Genomic DNA, 22,388 nt, shown 5'->3' with positions numbered 1-22,388 from the left:
TGGTTAGGAAGCAGTATCACCCAAAATTTCCTAATTCATGTTGATATATATTAGTTCAAGAAAGATGACACTTATATGATTATATCCAGAGAAAGAGATGAAATGACAAATCTAAATGATGGATCTACGGTACCCAGTGCCCCGAGAACACAACATCATGGTCAAGCATCCCCATAAATCTAAAAGATAAAAAGGAAACTGAACTCTGTTCCAGTAAACTTCACAAGAAAAGCAAACTACTTAAGCTACTTCCTTATCTTTGTTTTTCCCTATGACTTCCTTATCTTTGTTTTTCCCTATGACTTCCTCATCTTTAGTTTTTCCTTCATCTGAAATTTTAAATCCCTCAACCTTGCGGCGAATCGCTTCTACTGTAGCCCTCACCTTCCCCGTTGAGCTATTTGTTTTGACTACATCGTTTTCTTCGCGAGTTAACGATCCTGTTTGCCATATTCTGATAGTTCCATCCTCGGATCCAGAGGCATACGAATCTCCTTCTGGTGAAAATCTGACACAGTGAACTGGCCCATGGTGACCCTTGTTACATGCTACAAACAATTATAGCAATCAGTACTCTAGAAGAGCCACAAGAATGGGAATCAAAAATAAAAGAGAAATCAATTTGACTATCTTTTGATAAACATTTGAAAGCATAATGAATGTTGTATCCGAGGTTCAGCCTGCAGGAGTTCTCATTTAAAGCATGTACAGTAGGATGAATACAATTGTGATTTTCTTACTAAATCCCGTAACAAGTAAATGATCCCATCTCCTAAGTCGTATTCTAAATGTCAACTCATATTTTCTCCATCCAATTGAGGACATGTGGACACAAGTTTTATATTTCTATCTTTCAAATTTATCTTCAAATTTTGTCGTGAACACACTAGATGTAACTCTTTAAGTCAAAAAAGTTATATTTTAGATGAGAGAACAACACCAAATAAGATTCGCATGTCAAAAACAGAACACTGTTCAGCAGTACTTACCAATTTCTTCACCAGTGTAAAAATCAAATATATGAATCCACATGTCCTCTCCACCAGCGACAAACTTGGCTCCGTACTTGGGTTCCAATGAAGCAGATTCAATGGTACACGGCATGTTATAATTCCTGACCAATCCAAAACTGGAATGAATAAAGTAAATAATTAGTTGAGTGACAATCACAAAAATTTCAGCAGACAAGCACGTTACTGAACTTACTAATTCGAATCCCAAAACTTGACACTGAATCCATCAGCTGTTGTTATATAACGACCATCTTGGCTTACTTCAGTACTAGTCACGGGAGATTTAGTCTCCAGAGTACGAACTATATTCCCAGTTCTTATGTCCCACAACCTGCAAAAAGGCAACAATGTTTAGGCACAAAACAGAAATAGACCTAGATTATTCACCAAGACAAAAAAAAACGTGTGGCTGTGTCATGAAGCAGAAGAACATTGCCTATAATGCTAATTGCCTGCTAATTTAAAGAAAAAATAGCACCAAATGTCAAATTCATAGCAAATTTCTGTTTGTGAGAAGGTGTGAAAAGCAACTGTGTTCTAGACTTTAATCCCCGAAACAAGGTACTAATTTAGTATAACATCAATATTCCTTGTTCTCTATCACTAATCACTTAATATAGACCTAATTTTGGATGTGAGAAAATCATATTAGTACTAGTACTAGGTCACATACAACAAGTGACTTGTAGTTTGAAATATGCCAAAGTGGCTTATCCCGCACTTAACTTTATGCATTTAAATTCTAAAATATAAGATAGAAAGATGATACCAATGTTTGGGTTTCTGGAAAATGTAACCACTTATATAAGTGAATTGAGGAAAACAAATCTTTCAATCAGATCTACAAAACCTCATTCAAAGGTAATCATTTATAAAACTAAAAAATCTAGAGGTGTTGATTATACTTATATTCTTACATTAGTGTTACCGATTTGAGATCAATCATGAGAGCAGTGTCTTGTTATTTCATAATCCTACTATCTGACGGTTTCTGTCTTATTAACAGTTCCATAAATGAGAGTCTGTCCACTTGCATTCCATATATAGATGGTAAACTCCTAAATTCTATACAATAGATTGATATACAAATTTCCAAACAGAAGTGTTCTTTTAATAGTTCACAAGTTACTTTCTGGATTGAACAATGGATTACTTGATAGAAACTGAAATTTTCCGATTAATTAAGAAAACCATAATATTACTGGACAGAAAGTGAGCTTGACTAAAATGGGAAAAAGAACAGAGAAAAAGAGAGTCAAAGTCAATGAACAACCTAGTTTTGCAACATAAAGCAGCCTATATGATAAGGTAAGCTTACCTGACTCCTCCCATATCAGTACAAGAGCTTAATATTGTTTGATCACTGTGAAGCCAAGTAGCAGTTCTGACAGATCCAGGAGACTTGTCCAATTCTCTAGGAGGTGCATCAGGGCGATTCAAGTCATAAATACGAAGAAGCTTTTCAACTCCTCCAGTAAGTAGAAACTGAGTATCCTGTAACAGATCGAAATATAAATGAGAGCTACATATACAGAAATATAACACAAACTATGAACATTCTAATAAATTTGATATTTCACTTTTATTTGGAAAAAGAATCTTGGGAAGATAAAATTTGATAATGCAGATAACAGTTCAACTTTAGTTAAATGAAATATAATGAGGATAAAAACGAAGAGAAGGATGAAAGTGATCATGGAAGGAGATTGGAACGAGGACTTTGAATGCACAAAGATTTTGCAGAAACCTTAATGGAGATTTGAGTGAAACGGGAGAGATCACTAGAAATTAGATCTATAAAACCTCGTTACGCCCATTGAACGAGGATATTGTTAGTGATCATAAAATTTGATATAAAATTCATGAAGATTACTGGTTACAAAAATGGAATGAGATAATCCATGTCAATTGCCGGGAATGAATTATAGCATGATATGTCGGACTTGATGAGGTTATGGACTAAGATTATGATGAGATATCTTTCTATCAATGAAAGGGGTTGGCAAGTCATTTTATTCTCACCACATCCAATCCTACCACTCACACACAACATAAACAAAATTTTGTATGAGATACAAATCCAACTGAGCAATATCAAAGCATGAGATAACCAGTCGCCACTAGTTTTATTCTTAATTGGTACCAGTGCTTGTTTACATTATTAAGCGAACTCTTTAGTCTGTATCTTAGCTCAGCAAACTGATTCTTCCATGCATATGCAGTTCCAATATTCTACAAGCATCATAATATAAGGAAAAATATCCTCCTTCCAACCCAATTGAAATGTGCAAGTAAATTGTACTAGCATATATAATACTTTAGAAAGTGCAGACAACTACATTACAATTTCGCCGAGTATACGAGAACAGAAGTAGTTTTTTAAGTGAGTACAAACAAAGTCTTAAATTATATACAATTCTGATTTTCTTGGTTAAAATCCATAACAGTGAACGTCAGCTTAGGCACTTACCTCCGAAAAAGCGCAGGCACGAACAATGTGCTTGTGCTCAAAAGAGCGAATTACCTCTCCAGTTAATGCATCCCAAATTTTTCTGCATTGCATTTGTACACAAAATATGTCAGTCCATCCTAATAGAACAATGCTTAACAAGCAAAAACTACAACAAAAATAGCTCATGAGCTGATAAGCATTTGTGTTTAGGCAGGTACTTTAAACATGACTACGGATAGTTTTAGATATATTTAGTGACCCCACTGCATAAAATTTGTTTAATAAATTACATAGAAGTATTGCCAACTGTATATCTTCTATATTCAAGAAATAACAAGGCCATACTTATATTGCACGATAAAGGTTTGTATTACTCATTACTGCTTGTTTCTTTTACCTTGAAAGTAAGCTACTGCTGAAATAAGTTAAAAGGTAGTTTTAGATTAGTTTGTAAAAGCAACTTAATAATTAACTAGTATGTCGACCTCCGAAAATTAGAAAAAGGTACTTGCATGATATTTGAACACTGACTTGACACACACACAAAAAAAGGCGATACATTATCATTTTTCAATGTAACTTTTTAACTTTTTTTTGTTATTTGTTATGTTTTTAACTTCTTAGAAGTTCTATATTATTGATAAAAAAAATAAGTGATGTAAGTAACTTGTTCTAGATTACGCCAAAAGGGCCGAGGGCCCCACGGTTGATTAATATAAATAAAGCTATACCAGGTCAACTGCACCCCGTTTTTAAAAAACCTAGTCTGTGTGGCTAAGTTCCTCACTACAATTAAAATGTACATCTTTAAAGCCTAATATAACAGCTCGTAATAATAGTCATAGACGCAACTCAACGGAAGACATCATATTATATAGGTATCTATCTCATAACATTGATGGAAGTATTTGTAGTTACTAAAGTATCGTATCTGCCTAAAACATTATATAGCTTAATTACGGTACGGAGTAATTTAGAAAACCTAGTACATATTAATTAGGAAGCAATTAGTCCTCTTTCGCTGGTTGCTATACATGTAATTGATTCATTGGAGTCAGATCCTTCAAGTAAAACCAGAGTTTGCATCAATAGATTACAGACTAATCTAAACCAAAAAGATCATGTGGAAGGAAACATACAATCATTTAAAAGATACAGATTATATGTTATGTTGAGCAATTTAAAAAACAATTTACTCCAATAAAATTTAATTTCTTTAGTGGATATCTTGTTTAGTTAATTTGTTAATAAAGGAACATACGCTGTGAAGTCAGCGGAACCAGACGCTGCACGCAAAGCATTTGTGTCCAAGCAGCAACTCCAAACTGCACCTTTATGCCCTTCGAACGTTCCAATCCAGTCCCCAGCTTCCCCATTTCTGAGCATTGGCTTGGAATCTGATTAAAAAAAGCAATCCGACGATGCTTACTATCTAATCAAAACATTAGCCACCGAGTTATACTAAATGAGTATTAAATTCCCAAACAAACTTTTCTAGGAACAAAAACCCTAGTCAACACCATTAAATTCCATTACGCATTCTACTCCCAAAAAAAATGTTTATGTAAAACTTAAATTTTGCGGTAATATTAACTTCCAAAATCAAAATTGACAACATTAACACAAACTAGACATAAATTTAACTCATATGAACAATCAAAATTGACAACATTAACACAAACTAGTCATAAATTTATAACTCATATGAAAGCATAGCATATACATTTACGGGATAATAAACAGATAGAGCTAAAATCAACTGATAAAATCTCGAAGCTTTAACGAATAAAAATAAAACTGTGAAACGAAGAAAAATCGGAAAATTGAGCATACCCTTGCTGGCACTGATAAGAAAGTAGCCATCTTTAGTGACTGGACTATAAAACAAATCAACAACTGGTCGAGAATGCCCATGGCAAACCAATGGCACTGCTACTTTCTTCTTCTCAATCCTCTCCATCTCTCTTTTCAACCCTCAATTTCTAACTTAAAAATTCGAACTTTAAATTTAACACAACCCAACACAAATTAAGCTTAAACCAACAAGAGAGTACTTATCAGAGAATTAAAACAACGAATTTTTGTCAAGAAAAAAGAGATAAAACAATGGTTTGTTTAGTGTTGCTGTGTGTCTGTGCTTGTAATTTGTATGTATAAGTGAGGTTGTGTGTGTGTGTGTGTGTGTGTTGGAAGGGGGCAGATGTTAAACACAGTTGAGGTTTTTATATCTCTCGGACGAGGCTTCTGGAAACTGGGGAATTTCAGCTGTTACAATTTGGAAACGAGAGTGTGTCAAGGACTCAGGGTAGTGTGCTGTATGATACTATGATTATAGGGCAGGTTTTTCATATAATTTTTTAATTATATTTTATCATATTATCATATGATATTAAATTATGTAGACAAGTTTTCGATGAAGAATTATTTATCTTAAGGTTTAAAAAATGTTTATTGTTTATGGCTGTTAAATTATTTGTAAATAAATTTTTATTGATTTGTGTGTTTGAATAAATTTTTAATTAAATTTTTAATTGGAGATGCACTATCAAAACTGCAAACTCTAATTTTGAGATAGTATCAAATAAAGATTTATATAAAAATAATTCTCATTTAACTTCATTTTTTACAAAAAATATTTAATCATCATTTCTCGGCATCTCTCTTTTTCATATTCTTTTTTATAATATTTATCTCGTTATCTCATGTTCCATTGCATCCGTTCCTTTCCATCAACTCATCAAGCACACGCCAACCTTGTTTTTACAAACGGTAGATTCAGAATCTGGGTTAAAAAGAGTGGGCTGGACCAATAAACTTTAGCTGACAGTGTATCATATACTGCAGGCGAAGAGAACTGGTTTGAGTTTGGGCCATCCTCTGGGTCTCAATTCAACCCAATATTACCAAAGGCCCAAATCAACAAATTAAAAAGAGCAGCAGTTTTGTTGGTTGGGGAAAGACTCAGAGAACCAAGAAACAAAAGCAAGGACAACTTATTTCCCAAGCAAGCTCCAGAGAGAGATTTCTAAGCATTCTCTGATCTGAATCATCAAGATCATCAAGATTTAAAAATAAAAAATGGCGAGCATTGAGATTGAGATACATTCAAGTGAATTAGGCAAGGAAGAGAGATGCTCAGCGAAGAAGATGAAACGTGGAGAAGGATTAACACACTACTATCAACATCACTTCCACGATCTTGAGCTTCATGTGCGAAACAAGTCTCACAATCTTAATCGTCTTGAGGCCCAGCGTAACGACCTCAATTCCAAAGGTATCATTAACTCCCCGTCTTAGTCCAATGGTGTGTTATATCTTGTTGAATGTTGATATATGTTTTGTTCTATATCTATGTTATAGAATGAAAAAGAAAAAAAAATCTATTTGTTCGCTGAGACTCGAACCAGGGGCTTGATTTTGTATGTATATATTTCTGTGTCTTGTAGAATTTTTTGCTCTAAATTGATAGATGATTGTTGTTTTTTTGGTAAAATTCGTAGTAGTTTTAAGTGTTTCATTGTTACGATGAGTTCTTCAAGGTTTTATTTGTGGAAAATTTGGTAAATTTTTTGTGTAAAGGTTGAGTTGTTTTTTTTTTTTCCCGGTAGTTAGGAATTATATTATGTCCAAATGCATGTGTTTTTATCTGGTTCTCGATAATGAACCGGTGCCTTTTGATATATATGAGAGGGATAACACTGTGCAATGTAAAAGTCTATCGAGTCTTTGTATGAGGTGAACACAATAGTTGTAAGGGGTAATCTAGGGACTTGGATAACAAAATTGACATCAGATGAACTGCCTCTTGATTAAGGATATTAGCTAAGAGGAGCTTAATTGTCATTAACCGTGTTCGCCTTTCTTTTTTTATGATGAGATGAACATAGAGTTTGGGGAAAACTAAGTTAGGGACCAAGAATGAAGTACTGTTAGGGGCATGCACACAAGGGGTTTTAAAATTGGGATATAGAAAAATATTAATTCAGTCTTCTACCATTTTCACAGGAGTCGCAACGGAATTTTTATATTATAGATATTTCTATTGATTATGTCTGTTACCAATTTGGACAGTAAGAATGCTGAAGGAGGAGGTGCAGCTTCTTCAAGAACCAGGGTCATATGTTGGTGAAGTTGTTAAAGTGATGGGTAAATCAAAAGTCCTGGTTAAAGTAAGTGGCATTTTAACATCATTCACATTTTTTGCTGAAGTTTACTTCTTATTAGAGACATGATTACCTCTATCTCTTCATAAAATCTCCATGCCAGAAGATCGTGAAGTCGATTTATCCTAGATTTTTTTCTTTATCCAGACATATTCAAGATTCAACCATTGACTAAAATCTTGGTAGACTGATTATATCTTCATTTGTCTTGCTCTTATGTTCTCCTCACCTCAGGTCCATCCAGAGGGAAAATATGTCGTTGATATTGACAAAAGCATTGACATAACAAAGATAACTCCATCGACCAGGGTTGCACTCCGCAATGACAGCTATGTTCTCCATTTGGTGTTGCCTAGTAAAGTAGATCCCTTGGTCAATTTAATGAAAGTTGAAAAAGTTCCTGATTCTACATATGACATGATTGGTGGCCTTGACCAGCAAATTAAAGAGATAAAAGAGGTATGCTCCTGGAACTTTTTGCTGTTGGAATCAACCTGTAGCTCCATTGAGGATGTCCACAATAAATTACTGGATCTAAATGCACAGTCTATAAAAATGTTTATTATTCTTTTAAATTAAGTGTGTATTGGGAGAAAAAATCATTTTATTACATTTACAGGTCATCGAACTTCCAATTAAGCATCCTGAATTGTTTGAGAGTCTTGGGATTGCTCAGCCCAAGGTAGTACTTTTTCTTACCAGAATTCTTAAGATTATTTATATCCTTTGTTTTTCCTTTATAAACTTGCTTTGTATTGTAATATTCTGCAGGGGGTCTTACTCTATGGACCACCTGGTACTGGAAAGACTCTATTGGCCAGGGCAGTGGCACATCATACTGATTGTACATTTATAAGGGTCTCTGGTTCTGAATTGGTCCAGAAATATATTGGTGAAGGCTCTCGAATGGTCAGAGAACTTTTCGTAATGGCCAGGTCTGTTTGAGTTTGACACTCTTTAATTATTCATTTCATCTCTTTTTTTTTCCTCGTCAGCTCTTCGTGGGATGTTTCACATACTAAAGCTCCCAACACCAAACCAAGAGCTCTGGCAATACCAAAATTAAATAAATAATTTAAATCAAACACAGGGTTCTAGTCGGGGAAAGATTTAGTGTATGGATGGTACTTGCTCCCATTGACTTCCAAATATTGCACATATTTGTAATACACTTCCTGAAGACTGTAATATTTGTTGCTCATGGAAAATCAATCAGCACTTCTTATAATCTGTGTTCAAAACCAACCAAGTTGGTTTGTTTAATGCTTTTACAGTCCTTAACACTTCTCTGGCTTATGACCTTTTATAATATGACTGTGAGTTCGGTTCCCGTATAAGTAACCTTTCTTTTCGCCCCCACCAGATTAATACCTAAATCTGTCCTTGGTTGTAGTGGATATACACAAAAGGATTGTTTTATGTTTTCATCTTCTGATGGCATTACATAGCACCTCATTTTCTATTTTTCTTGAAATTTTGTTTAACAGGGAGCATGCTCCATCTATTATATTTATGGATGAGATCGACAGTATCGGGTCTGCTCGAATGGAATCTGGTAGTGGCAATGGTGATAGTGAGGTGCAGCGGACAATGCTGGAGCTTCTCAACCAATTGGATGGGTTCGAAGCATCAAACAAGATCAAGGTAATTTCTGTGCACATAATAAATGGAGGAACACTGAGTTTTGGGATATTATTGTGTTTCTATTGCAACAACTTCTAAGTATTACTTTTACAGGTTTTGATGGCCACAAACCGTATTGATATTCTGGATCAAGCCCTTCTCAGACCTGGACGAATTGACAGGAAAATTGAATTTCCAAATCCCAACGAAGATGTAAGTAGTGCAGATACCACATAGTCCACAATTATTCCATGCAATCCCAACTGTTGAAAGATGGCAAAACGTAAAACATAATATGTCTAAAACTCAAGCAACCTTAACGGTCAAGAAGTAAAGGAAGTTCCTTCCCTTTCTGTACCCTATTGCATTGTGTACCTTTCATTTTATTTGATTAGAGAATTTTTATTGAAAAACTCTGTGTTATCACTTGATGAGAGAATTTTTATCAACATATCAGAAAAGATAATATCAAGTTTTATAGATTAACAATTGTATAGTATACGTAAAATCTCTGACCCTTACAACTGGAGCCCTAAACAATGAGTTAATATAACTAGTGCCCAAGTGCATAATAATTCTATCATCCCTAGAGCACAGTCCTGTCTTATCATCTGTAGGCTGTAGCATCAGTCATGTCATTATTAGTTGATAGATAATAAGGAGAAGGGTTGATTTGTGTTATGAACTTATAATTATCTGACAAATACACCCTGGTTTGATAATATTTAAAGTTATCTTCTTGTTGTGAACATAATGATAGCTTATTGTTAGTATTGATTTGTGTGAATGGAATTTACAGTCGCGGTGGGACATTTTGAAAATTCATTCAAGAAAAATGAACTTGATGCGCGGAATTGACTTGAAGAAGATAGCAGAAAAGATGGGTGGTGCTTCAGGTGCAGAGCTGAAGGTACTATTTTTCTTGCTTATTTTTCTCACCTTTGCATATGTAGAATCTGATCTCTATATGATGTTGTTGACCTCTCATCATATGTACGCAATAGTTTTAGCCAGTTGATTAAAAGAAAGTTTCCTTTTTGCATTTGTTTTCAGGCAGTGTGCACTGAAGCTGGTATGTTTGCTTTGAGGGAGAGAAGGGTTCATGTGACACAGGAAGATTTTGAGATGGCTGTGGCCAAGGTAATGAAGAAAGACACCGAGAAGAACATGTCTCTGCGGAAGCTGTGGAAGTAGCCACCTTATGAAAACACAAGATCTCATATGTTGGTTTATGTAGGCTTATTTATGTACCCTGCTGAAGAATTTGTCATTTATGCATCAAGATGATTTTATATTTTTACAAAATGCATCACAGAGTTGAAACCCTCAACTACTATTCAACTAAGCTGAGCATGGAACTATGGATCATATTTCCATCTCTTTTTAATGCGTTGTTTTAGGTTCGAACTCAATTTGAGTTCGAATCAAACTCTTTTTGTGAACAATTTTGTTTTTTTTAATTAAAAGGTAAACTCTTTTTTACTCAAACAAATCAAAGGTATATATATAACATTTTTTAAAATCCGAATTAAATTATTTCTGGATTTCATAGTTAAAAAAGAATCCTTTAGAAATCCCAATTGATACACCATTCTCCCCATATTCTAAAAATATATCAAAATCGAACCAGAATAAGAATTTATTAATATGTTTAATCCTGTTTATTTTTGGGTAAATTTACAATAACCGCAGAATTCATTGCTTTTAATTAATCAGATTAATTTATGCCCGTCTTCTGACTCTTGTCTCTCCATTGTCGTCAAATTTAGCAGTGCCAACGAACAAAACTAGTTTATGTAGACGCCATTGATCATTTCATCATTTCCCTCTGCTTGCAAACACCTGGTATGATATATTTATTATGCTTGCATGCTTTTTATTTTTTTAAAATAAATATATAGTTCATTCTGTGTTTTGTTTATATGTTTATAGGAGCACAAGATGAATGGTGAATTACAGCTGGATGCATTTGATGATGAGAGCCCTAGTTACTCTGATCCTCTGCTTGGCGATTACCATGTCGCTGCACCCCCTAGTTGGAGTCAAATACTGAAAGATGGTATTCATGATGAGGATGATGATGATAAAGATTGTTCTGTCCCGTGTTGTCGAATTTGCCTCGAGTGCGAGGGAGATAATGGTGAATTACTTGTCTAGCATCTTTATTGAATTTTTTTGTTCCTTGGGAATAATTTTCTGCATTACCTTTATATTTCAAGTTGAAATTTGTCTGGGGCTTTAGGTTTTTTTTTTTTTGACAAATGCAAGAAGATTTCATTAACTTGAATATAATACAGCCGGGACAAATCCCCAACTGCCGATACAACCAGGTGGTAAAACAAATAACATACTAAAAACAATTAGATGATTTGTTTCCTGATCGTTTAACACATAGAATTTAAAAATTCTTGAAACTAAAAACGAAATCAAAGACATCCCAAATGATCCAAACTGCACCAACATCTCTGGAAATAGTACCATCGCAATTGACCGTATCACGTAAAACCCATTGTTAGCCCAATGTTCAAAAACAACAATCGTATGAATTGAGATTGGAGAAACGACACCACAGCTATCTACATGCCGGACACCAGCTATAGACATGCCGAAGGCACCCCAGCTATCTACATGCCGGATACCAGCTATAGACATGCCGAAAGTGTAACCCCGTAAAGAATGAACAATCTTTGATTGTGAAAGGTGAGCTCTTGCAATAATCACCACCGTCTCAGAATCAATACAGTCTTTGCAGATCACCAAAAATATCAATAAACTCGTTTTCAATAGATCCAACATCAAATGAACCCAATCACAACCAGACAAAAACATAACAAAACACTCCAAAAGGAGAGACAAGACACACACTCCAAGAGGAGAGACACACAAACACCCAAAAGATTGGGTTTTATTGAAAGGAAATTAACGAGAATAAAGAAAAAATGAAGGGGTTGGGGCTTTCCACCGGAGAAAACCAGTGGAAGCCCCTTGATTTACTTGAAAATGCACAAACCCTAGATGAGAGGAGGAGAGGAGGGAGGCCACTGATGTTAGATGATAAAGGTATAATTGGGGCTTTAGGTTTTTAATTGATGCCATTCTTTTGATATTGGGGTTTTAGGTTATGGTATTCACAATTGTCCCTGGCATAGTATTTTCTATGGCATAGTATTTTCTATTGTATTTAGTAATCGAAGATCCATGACGCTGCAGCAGCTGCAGAATGTACTTGCTGGCTTAAGTGTGCTTAACTAATAGAAATCCAAGGGCTCAAAGTTCGGCTCAAAAGTGAACCCTCTTCGGGGAGGGAAGCCCCTCTATGACAATTATGTCCCTCTTAACTGGTTAGATGGTTTGTGCAGTTGTTATTCACGTCTGTGAGGTTTATGAAAGGGCGAGTTGGCATGAGAAGAGTTGTGTTGCACTCGACATTCTTGAGGATCTCCAGTTTGCTCTCTGAACAATCATCCAGATATATATTTGCACATTAAGCTAGAAAACTAAGAACAGTTTTAGTTTTTCGGAGCCAGTGCCAGTTTTTGTCTCGGCCAACAATATAGTTTTCACCTCTTTTCTGGAACTCCTGGTTTTAGCCACTACTTTCTGCCATCCTTTTTTTTTTTGGAAATGTTTCTGCCATCTTTTAGTTAGTGGTATCTGGAAAATTCCTCATGTTTTCTTACCCTTTAGAGGTTAGTTAGCTTCATGGAAGACAGAGTGCAGAGGGAAGGATGAACTACATTATATCCCAGACTTTATCCTATATGAATATCTTGCTGCGCATGACATTATCTCTGATCTGGTTAAGAGAAGAAATATTAATGAAGTGTGCTTTTTAAGTACAGGAATGGAGTACTGGGCAGTCGTAATGTAAATCTCAGTCTACGCTGCAAATGATTTTCAGGCTATAGGAAGTGGTGCAAATTTGAGATCAGTTCTAATATCAATTTGTGATACCCGCTAATGATCTTCCTATAAAATACTAACGATAATGTTCAATTCATGATAGACTTCTAAGGTACCGTTTGGGGTTGCTGTTGCAGACAGCAACAGCAGCTTTTTGCTGAAAAGCAGGTGAAAAACTGTTTGGTAAATCTAAAAGCAGCTTTTCCGAACAGCAGCTTTTAGCTGAAAAGCTGCTGTTGGAGAAAGCAGGTCCTCCCATGCTTTTGGAAAAAGCTGCTTTTCAGCTTTTGCAGAAAGCTGTTACAGATTTCATTATCAAATCTCATCAAAAACATTATTTTTTTAATATTATAACTCAAAATAAGCAAATATCAAAAAATTACCAAACAGTTATCTGATTTCTACAACAGCACTTATTTTACCAGCACTTTTTCTGACAGCACAGCAATTTTTAACAGCACTCCCAAACAGACCCTAAAACTTTTAATTTGGTTTCTACCCCGTGGATAAATAATCTCATGTATCGATGAGTACTTACAAACTCAGGCAGATGATTGCCCTATCATATGCATCAAGTGTTATGCTTTCTAAATTAGTTCATCATAAGGATTCTGGGGGCTTAGTTTACTTTGCTCTGTTCCACGTCTGAAGAAAAATATGATTGTTAATCTTCTGCTATTGTTATGGTGGAAACATGTACAGAACTCAGACAGCGGCTTTTTATGTTAATACATTATTTGCACTTACTCTTCCGTCATATCAGACTAATAATATTAACATTGCATCTGTTGTTTCCTCCTCAGATGATGAACTGATATCTCCGTGCATGTGCAAAGGCACCCAGCAGTTTGTGCACCGGATGTGCCTGGATCACTGGCGCTCAGTTAAGGTGAGCGCTCATAGCTTCTACTTGATACCGATCATTTAATTGAAACTTGCCCACTTATTTTTCAATTTATTTACAGGAAGGTTTTGCATTCTCACACTGTACAACTTGTAAAGCTCAATTTCATCTCCAAGTAGTGAAGTTCGAGGACGGCTCGTGGCGTAAAACAAAATTCCGACTCTTTGTGGCCAGAGATGTGTGCCTTGTGTTTTTTGCTGTACAAACTGTAAGCATACATGCTGTGTTTCTTCTAATAGTTCATAATGTAAAATTTGATGAAGTTATACAACCAAATGAACCAATTCCCGTAGATCCCATAACAATGTTTTTTTTTTTTTTTGCAGTTGATTGCAGTGAATGCTGGTATTGCCTACCTATTGGATAAGGATGGAGCCTTTAGGAACTCATTTGATGATTGTTGGGATCATAAGCTTTCAAAGCATCCTATAACATTCTACTACACTATAGGTTAATTTCATCCTCTTCCTACATCGAAACATATTGCCCATGGATAGATAGAAAATTGATCGAGAATGATATTATTATAAGGGCGACGCCTATTGCTTTATTGTTGATGCTTTCGGATATTATTGGACAAATGTGATATAGCTTCAGCAAAGCTGAAATAAGTAGTCATTCTGTGTGTGAAAAAAAAATGCAATATGTGCTACAACTTTGTCTCTGCTCTCTATAGACCATTCTTAGAAAAAGCCGTCCGACATGCTAGTTGTGTTTGATTTATATGATTGTCGGGGTGAATAGGCAGGGTGCCGAAATTAAATGTAGTTTTTTGTAAGAAAGCTTTTGTAATACAGGAAAAGGAAAAGAGGAAGGAAGCTACTTTTAGAGCCTCCTCTGACAATAAACTTTGGTAAGAAATTGATCATATTCCTCGTTTCTTATAGGATTTTATCAACAGTTCATCAGCGAAACACATTTATCCCTACCGCGTAAGGTTAGAAGCATATATGTCCCAATACGTTTTTAGGGAATTATCTGTTAAGACAAGGCTAGGGTGATTTCTGTTATGAAACTAAGACCTGATGTGCCGTACTAGTGATCTCCTATTGTGAGTTGTTTCGTGACTGGTGAGCGTTATTTCCCTCTTCCATAACTACTACTGCAATCTGACCATGATTATGCAACTCTCAGGAGTGCTGGGATTCCTTGTGCTACTTGGATTCTTTGGGCTCATACTGCATTGCTCTTCTTTTCATAGCAGTGACCCTCGCATGGCTGGCTGCCAGAACTGCTTTTACGGTTGGGGTATCTTAGATTCTTTTCCTGCATCTCTGGAAGCATGCTTTGCACTGGTTCTTGTTTTTGTCGTCATCTTTGCCATTCTTGGCATTGCATATGGCTTCCTTGCTGCCACAATGGCAATTCAAAGAATCTGGCAGAGACACTACCACATCCTCGCCAAGAGGGAACTTACTCAGGTGATAATATTAATCTGCATCTTTATAGAATCTATTTACACACGCATATGGATAAAAGCAATGTATTTGAGCATCTGGTATCATACGACATCATCAGAAACTTGAATATATACTATTCATGAAACCAGATTAGAAGTCTAAGCATTGTTTTTCTCTGTTTCACTTCTCCTTTTTGTCAATGTCTGAAATTTGAATCATAAGATACTTTACAATCTTTCAGGAATACATAGTGGAGAATCTTCATGGCACTTACACTTCACCGACACTGGACTCGGAACATGAAAAGCGATTGAAAATGCTGAAACTTCTATAAACCCGAGGGAATTGAAATAGAAACAGAGTGCAGTATGTGAAAGCTGGATTCTGAATCTACTGATCTGTTATCCGAATATCTGGTACCAACTTGTAGTTTGATAGTTGAAATAGAAAATATTCTCATGTAACATAATTAGAGAATTCAAATTAATATAGACTCATCATGTGTTGTTCTTTAACAGGTAATATGTTGTAGATGCATTACTAAACTAAATGGACTCGGTTTTAATTGTAATCGTGTATAAAATTTCATTACTGCGTTTAAACCTCGATAACTTGGTTATTCATTCTTAAGGTTAAAAGAACATTGTTGTTGGTTCATTTATCGAATATTTCTTCTGCTGTAAGATTAAGATCAGTATCCAATTATGTTGTATAATCAACTTTCATTAAAAGTGGAAGTATTACAGATTTGAGAGTGATGCAGCAATTTGTGTACCTGTCATCTCATGGATCCACCATTTTGTGGTTCTTGTTCATTCTTCCTGAGGTCACCAACAAAAACTAGATGATCACCATCCCTAACTAACTCTATTTCTTCAATCTCTGCTCCGTCTTTGATTAGAACCTGAGTAGGCAAGAAACCGTATTTCTTCATACAGATCTCACCCAACTGCTGAAAGCTCTGTGGGAGTGACACAAGCTTTCCTGTAAAGTCTCCCGCCTGGGGGCAACTAACTGTCACTCTAGCTACATATCTAACATTTAATGCACTTCTGTTTTGATTTACAGATAAAAGCAAGTCATTATCCTCGTCATTAGCAGATGACATGATCCCAAATAATGAATTGTGGAAGTTGTCACCACGGCGACGTCTAGTACTTGAACGTCCTAGTGATCCGCCTTCTCCATCCCCCTCATGAGTGATGGGTCGTATTGTTGGCTCACTTTTAAATCTCCCTAGAAAACGAACTCCCTGCTTTTCCTTAGGCAGACAACTGTCAGCAGATTTAGTTGTTGCCGGTTTATAAGATTGAAAAAGAAGTTTTATATCTTCGTGTCCCTGTTGCTCAGCTAAGGCCATTGGTGTCCAACCATGGTCATCAGTTTTGTCAACAGAACAGCCTTGGTCCAACAGGAATTTGACAATGTCGATGTTACCCTCACAAACTGCACCATGCAGGGCTGTCAATCCATTGCTCCTGGGACAAGTGATATCGCCTCCATGCTGGAGAATTTCCCTTAACAGTTCCAAATTATTTTGTTCGACAGCAGTGCAAGCAAATTGTCCAACGTCACCGTATGATAATAGAGCACCATTGTCTGCCAATAGTTTGATCACTTGTTTATGATTAGACAACATGGCCTCCCAAAGTGGTACGTTGCCTTCTGAATCTGCATGTAGGTTGGGGGAAAAGAAATCAGGTTCATTGGAATCATTGATAAGATTTTAATTAGCATAAAAAATAAAATCCTAGGAAATTGTCAAATGGGTGGACATGCATAAGATAACGAGACTAGAGGCAATTTCGATAATGAAGCAAAAAGAAGCTATACTACCAAAGTTACTCTTAAAAGCTAATTTAATTGGCTTAGAAATTAAGTAATGGAGAATAAATAAATACCTCTACTATTGGGATCTGCTCCATAATCCAGTAAGAGTAACACACAGTTCTCATTTCCTTTGGACGCAGCTATGTGCTGAAATGTGTTTAATTAAATTTAACTTACATTTAACTAATCAAGTAATGGGAAATGGAATGTTTTCTGCAAAAGAAGGAACACAAATTACCAAAGCTGTCCTTCCATTGTTGTCTGACTCGTTTGGATCTAGGCCACGTTTAAGCAGTTGATGTAATAATTGGTCATCTCCTCTAAGGGCAGCAAAGCATAAGCTGAGCGGCAAATCCATTCTACCTCGAGCTAGCATATGCTCTGTCTCTAGTAAAATCCCCTCCATTATGGGATCCTTTTCCTCCTTTAGATGCTGTCGGGCACCAAAATGAAGTTAATAGTCTTTCAAAACGTTTTCCAGTGAGATGGTACTGCTTCTGAAATTGAAAGAGTTAATTCTTAATGCATGTGCCATGTATACTACACACAGACCTGAAGAAGATTATTCATTATAATTGTCCCATCACCAACATTGGCCTGAATGATATTAAAAAACGTGGTACGATTTAGACGTAATAGCTGGCTCAATCTTTTGGTTCGTGCTGTGAAAAGCTGAGGCCTATAACAAAGTACTCCAATCTCACCACAAAGATCACCATTCGTAGCTTCACCAACAACCTACCATGATACACCACACCTATCAGCTAATTACATAATGTCAGAATTAAGAACTAGAAATCATGCCATAATATCAAAGTATGCTTGCCTGTTCAACACCATTTTTAAGAACAACCAAATCCTGCATAATAATAAAAAAAATTAGCTTCCATTGTTTGACAAGCATTGAAATAAGATATTTTAACCTCCAGGATTCAGAACTCACTACTGCTCCAGTTACAAGAATGTAAAAATCTGTGGGTGCTTCATTTTGCAAGATGACATCCTCCTTGGGTGGAAAGTATTCCGCTTTCATCTCTGAAACCTTTAGCATAGACATGGTATTAATTAGAGAAGAAACTTCTTTTATTAATGGATGAAGGGACTATAAAAAACATGCACATGAACACAAACACAATGATATCTTTTAATATCATTACCAGCTGGAAGAGCAAATCATTAGACACCCCTCGAAATAGGTACACCTTATCCACAAGGGAGTAGAAAAGAAAATGTGAAATGCTCGAGCGGATGGCTTTTGGGAGAGTTTCAAGAGTCTCTTGCTGCTGCAGCCCCTCAGAATCTGTTCTAAACTTTAAGCATAAATGTGCAAGCATCTGATCTTGCAGTCGAACAGGTAGCTGATTCCTCTGAGCGAAACTAGATGCAGCTTGAATGGTATCCCGCTGGTAAAAAACATAACAATAAGATGCACATCTCATTATGGTGCATTAGATGTCAATACTAGTACAATAGACTTTAGTTTGTGATCTTGTGTAGTATATATGATTATCAAAAATTTACTTACAAATTGTCTAGTTTTACTGGTACCATGGACAACCAAGTTGGTCATATTTCCTATCAAATACGCAGTCAGCCCAAGATTGAACAGCATGTAGAATATGGCATATATCATTTCCCCTGTATTTTGAGCATGCAAGTCACCATAACCAACTGTCGTGAGGGTCGTAATGGACCAGTACATTGAAGTCACATAGCGAATCCATAAGCTCTGAGTCTTGAAGTCAGGGTTGGAATCCCCAATCCAAGTCTTTGCAGCATTATGATAGCGAGCTGCTATAAGATAATAGAAGCAGGCAGAGCAATGAACTGCAAAAAGGGTAACCTGCAAGGAGAAAAAAAATACTCGGTTGATCTTTACAACTAGATTATTCTGAAACAGCTGATTTGGCATTTTAAATGCAAAAGTATATGCACTTACACAGATAAGCTTTGCACATCGAACCCAGAAATAGTTGAAGTTCCTATCTTTCTCTAGTCTGTATGAATTCAAAAGCAGGTAGGATCACACACACGAGAGATGGGGGGGGGGGGGGGGGTTAACATTATTCAGAAGAAGAACTATAATGTACCTGGCAAATAGAGAACTAACTCTGCGGAGACGCCAGAGTCTGAGCATATTAAATAAACCATATGTCCTGAGCGGTGAAGGGGAAATCTGCTGAACAAATTCAGAAGGAATTGTGGATATGACATCAAATGCCAACCAAGTACTTGCATACTTCCACGCAATTAGCTTCCGATCATCAACAAGAAGGTAGGTATTTATATCAACATAAGCTACGAAGAAAGTGAGTACGATATCAATAGCGAAGAACCCATTGACAACATTATCGAGGATAGAAAGTGGTGGTCTGGCTTTGTGAAGGAAACCAAACTCAAATGGGGACACCCAAGCAGTGTAGATAACCAGAACAACAAGAAAAGTCTCCCAAGACCTGTAAAATTTAATTCAATACACATGTAATTTGCATACACGAATCAGGAAAAATTAAAAGCGGACATCATAGAGACATAGACCAATACAATTCTTTCAGTCTTTGGATGAATTAGTGACGCAGTATATCTGGTCCAGTAGTATTCTACCTCCATAAGAAATATATGTCGATGGAACAGATTATATTATAGTCTTAAAGCGCTTCCATTTTCTGATTACAAGTGAGAAGTATAATAATTATCATTATTATACTCAGGGTTCTTTTTCCAGCACAGGAAAACAAAACTCTCCCAATAACACTGCAGGGGGGAAGGTCGGTGATGAGGACTCTTGAAAAGTATTTGGATACCACAGAAGCCTTAATAAAGAATTGACAAGGGAAAAAACTCAATTACCAAACCAAACATACCAGTACGCACCGGACGGGTAAAATATAATTAACTGATATAGTGAAAGATAAAATTTCTATGGAATATGAAAAGTATAACAAGGTTGGAAGAGACTTTAAGCCAACAGAGGGCGAGAACCGCATGAAAAAACAGGAAAATTATCAGTCAATAAAAAGGTAATAATACATCAAAGAAAGTGAGCTTGAACAAGAAGGAAAAAGTGCAGCTAAAAGAAAAGGAGGAAAGAAGAGACCCCAATCAATTGATAAGTAAGCAATCAAAAACATACAGATGGAGGACTATAAAATCTCGAAAAATCATGCACTATTGCACTGTATAAACCTTAAAAAATTCTAATGATTTAAAGGAAGTCAACTGAAACGAAGCCAACATCCGAACCATCTTTTAGCAGGCAAGCCCGGAAACTTCTATACCCCGTGTGGAGAGCGAGTTAAACATAGTAACATCTGGATTATTCGTTGCTGTAGTATACAGAAATATGAGTGGCTTTATATATGCAAACAACAGAGAAAGACAAAAGGCGCAAAATCTAGCTTTCTGTATAGAGTCAAAAGGAAAAAATAAATAATCAAATAGTCGAAACTAAGGATGAAAAGATTCAAGAATCCAACAAAAAATTGAATAAATAGTTCTAATGCATTATTACCAAAGATTGGGAGGTAGGGTTAGAGTGAACAGTCAAAATCAAAGTTTATAAATAATGATAGACTTTTTATAACAATGCCAAGGGGAAGCAAAAGAAGAAGATTGCAGGAATGAATATAAAAGCCGTAGTTTACAATACACAAGAAATTAGAAGCAATACATACAATAATCAAACAGCTAGCATCAATTCAATGCATCACAATTATTATGTAGAATTATTGCACTGCGTACTAACCTAACCGAGCGGGATATACCGGGTATGTTTACGTAACGAAAAAAAAAAAGCTTAGGTATATTAGGGATACCTGTACCGGCGATCATAGGGGGAGATAATGAAGTGGCGGAGATGAACGCGGCGGTTGCTGCGGGCGCCGAGAGAAGGGAGAATAGTAGTGGTGAGACTGTAATGGCTTCCGTCACGTGAAATTTGTTGTTCAATCTCTCTTTCGACTTCGTCTCCGCACATGACTGGGACTTTGAACATCCCCATGGCCGGGGAACACACACTACGCAGATTGTGTGTGTGTGTTTTTGTATGGGGTTGTGGTGGTGGTGGTGTTTATTACAAGAACCCTACAAGTAATGAAGCTAGGTGGTGCAGAGTCTTGTATGTATATATACAGAGGGAGAGAGAGAGAGAAGCGGTCTGTGTTTATTTATTATGGGAGAGAGAAAGAGGAGAGAGAGGGAGTTCGATCCCTGGTCCGCTCTACACAATTCTTTCTTATGGAACTCTCCTGGCATCTACTCGCACTTTTACTCCTTTTTATTTTTGCCCCTCCATCGAATTATATTTCATCAAAAAAATTCTAAGGCTATCTAGATCATTTATTTCAAACTGTCCAAACTAAAATTTACTGCTCCCACGGTTCCGTCCATTTATATATGTTTACGCACTAATGTACTCTGTTTTTAATACATGAAGTTTAATTTTTTAGTTTGACCAGATGGTTAAAATTATTATTTTTGAAAAAAAAATTCAGAATAAAAATATATAATCAAAATTTTAATTTACAAAAAAAATCAATTAAAAATAATAATTTTTACTAGTCAACACACCTAAAGGTACGTGCTCAAATCAAAAATGACATATAAAAAAAAACAGAGGGAGTATAATTTTGTAATGTTTTACTAAAAAATTTGAATAAAAGTTTAAATTTTAAACTTTTATTCAGAAAAAAAAGTATTTAAAAATATTACGATATTATACTTTAAACGAGTCCTTAAAAGTGATAAAAAATAATGTATAGGACGGGGAATATCATTTTAGTGTGGATTTGATTTTTCAAAAACTAAAAATTAATCTCTCAGTTCGGCTGTGTTATTAAACAGAAAAATATAACTCACCCACCTAAATATATAATAATATATAATTACATACATGTTCGATTGTGAAGAATCGGTTATTTACAAGTATAAGATTTAAAATCCAAACCAATTTTTTTATAATTTGGACGGGTTTGTTTAGTATAAGTAAAATTAGGCTTAAGTCGTTTCGTTCGTTAAACCTGACCACACTGACTCACCCCTAATCTAAAATTATATTTTATAATTTTTTAAAAATGTTTATTAGGGTTAAACTTTATCTTT

The 22,388-nt window shown here is 35.7% G+C and overlaps 4 protein-coding genes across 7 annotated transcripts; 2 read left to right on the top strand and 2 right to left on the bottom strand.

The window, feature by feature from the left end:
- Nucleotides 1–16: 16 nt before the first annotated feature.
- LOC108216405 (uncharacterized) lies at nt 17–5,778 on the bottom strand. The gene is made up of 7 exons (XM_017389157.2): nt 5,299–5,778; nt 4,727–4,862; nt 3,484–3,565; nt 2,332–2,507; nt 1,207–1,344; nt 990–1,129; nt 17–548 (listed from the first exon to the last, which is right to left on the bottom strand). The coding sequence occupies exons 1-7, from the start codon at nt 5,423–5,425 to the stop codon at nt 241–243; spliced, it is 1,107 nt and encodes a 368-aa protein (XP_017244646.1). The 5' UTR covers nt 5,426–5,778; the 3' UTR covers nt 17–240.
- A 635-nt stretch (nt 5,779–6,413) lies between these two features.
- LOC108216566 (26S proteasome regulatory subunit 8 homolog A-like) lies at nt 6,414–10,596 on the top strand. The gene is made up of 9 exons (XM_017389360.2): nt 6,414–6,739; nt 7,537–7,634; nt 7,863–8,087; nt 8,248–8,310; nt 8,400–8,563; nt 9,116–9,272; nt 9,366–9,464; nt 10,051–10,161; nt 10,305–10,596. Exons 1-9 carry the CDS (start codon nt 6,544–6,546, stop codon nt 10,443–10,445), a joined length of 1,254 nt encoding a protein of 417 aa, XP_017244849.1. The 5' UTR covers nt 6,414–6,543; the 3' UTR covers nt 10,446–10,596.
- Nucleotides 10,597–10,746: 150 nt separating this feature from the next.
- Nucleotides 10,747–16,104, top strand: LOC108219037 (uncharacterized). 3 transcript variants are annotated; one of them, XM_017392276.2, is made up of 7 exons: nt 10,747–11,096; nt 11,184–11,391; nt 13,958–14,043; nt 14,120–14,266; nt 14,385–14,508; nt 15,193–15,479; nt 15,700–16,104. In XM_017392276.2, exons 2-7 carry the CDS (start codon nt 11,193–11,195, stop codon nt 15,790–15,792), a joined length of 936 nt encoding a protein of 311 aa, XP_017247765.2. In that variant the 5' UTR covers nt 10,747–11,096; nt 11,184–11,192; the 3' UTR covers nt 15,793–16,104. The 3 variants fall into 3 exon arrangements, with proteins under 3 accessions (XP_017247765.2, XP_063947112.1, XP_063947113.1); XM_064091042.1 differs by having other exon boundaries at nt 15,193–16,104; XM_064091043.1 differs by lacking the exons at nt 10,747–11,096; nt 11,184–11,391 and adding an exon at nt 12,060–12,311 and having other exon boundaries at nt 15,193–16,104.
- Nucleotides 15,311–21,759, bottom strand: LOC108219036 (potassium channel AKT1). 2 transcript variants are annotated; one of them, XM_017392273.2, is made up of 12 exons: nt 21,104–21,759; nt 19,379–19,744; nt 19,228–19,285; nt 18,814–19,131; nt 18,446–18,691; nt 18,232–18,330; nt 18,115–18,147; nt 17,841–18,026; nt 17,527–17,721; nt 17,360–17,435; nt 16,234–17,129; nt 15,311–15,445 (listed from the first exon to the last, which is right to left on the bottom strand). In XM_017392273.2, exons 1-11 carry the CDS (start codon nt 21,286–21,288, stop codon nt 16,237–16,239), a joined length of 2,655 nt encoding a protein of 884 aa, XP_017247762.1. In that variant the 5' UTR covers nt 21,289–21,759; the 3' UTR covers nt 15,311–15,445; nt 16,234–16,236. The 2 variants fall into 2 exon arrangements, with proteins under 2 accessions (XP_017247762.1, XP_017247761.1); XM_017392272.2 differs by lacking the exon at nt 15,311–15,445 and having other exon boundaries at nt 16,116–17,129; nt 21,104–21,758.
- Between the last annotated feature and the right edge of the window lie 629 nt (nt 21,760–22,388).

The sequence above is a fragment of the Daucus carota genome, chromosome 4 (assembly GCF_001625215.2).
Source record: "Daucus carota subsp. sativus chromosome 4, DH1 v3.0, whole genome shotgun sequence".
NCBI lineage: Eukaryota > Viridiplantae > Streptophyta > Magnoliopsida > Apiales > Apiaceae > Daucus > Daucus carota.
This window is presented reverse-complemented; position numbering and strand designations above follow the sequence as displayed.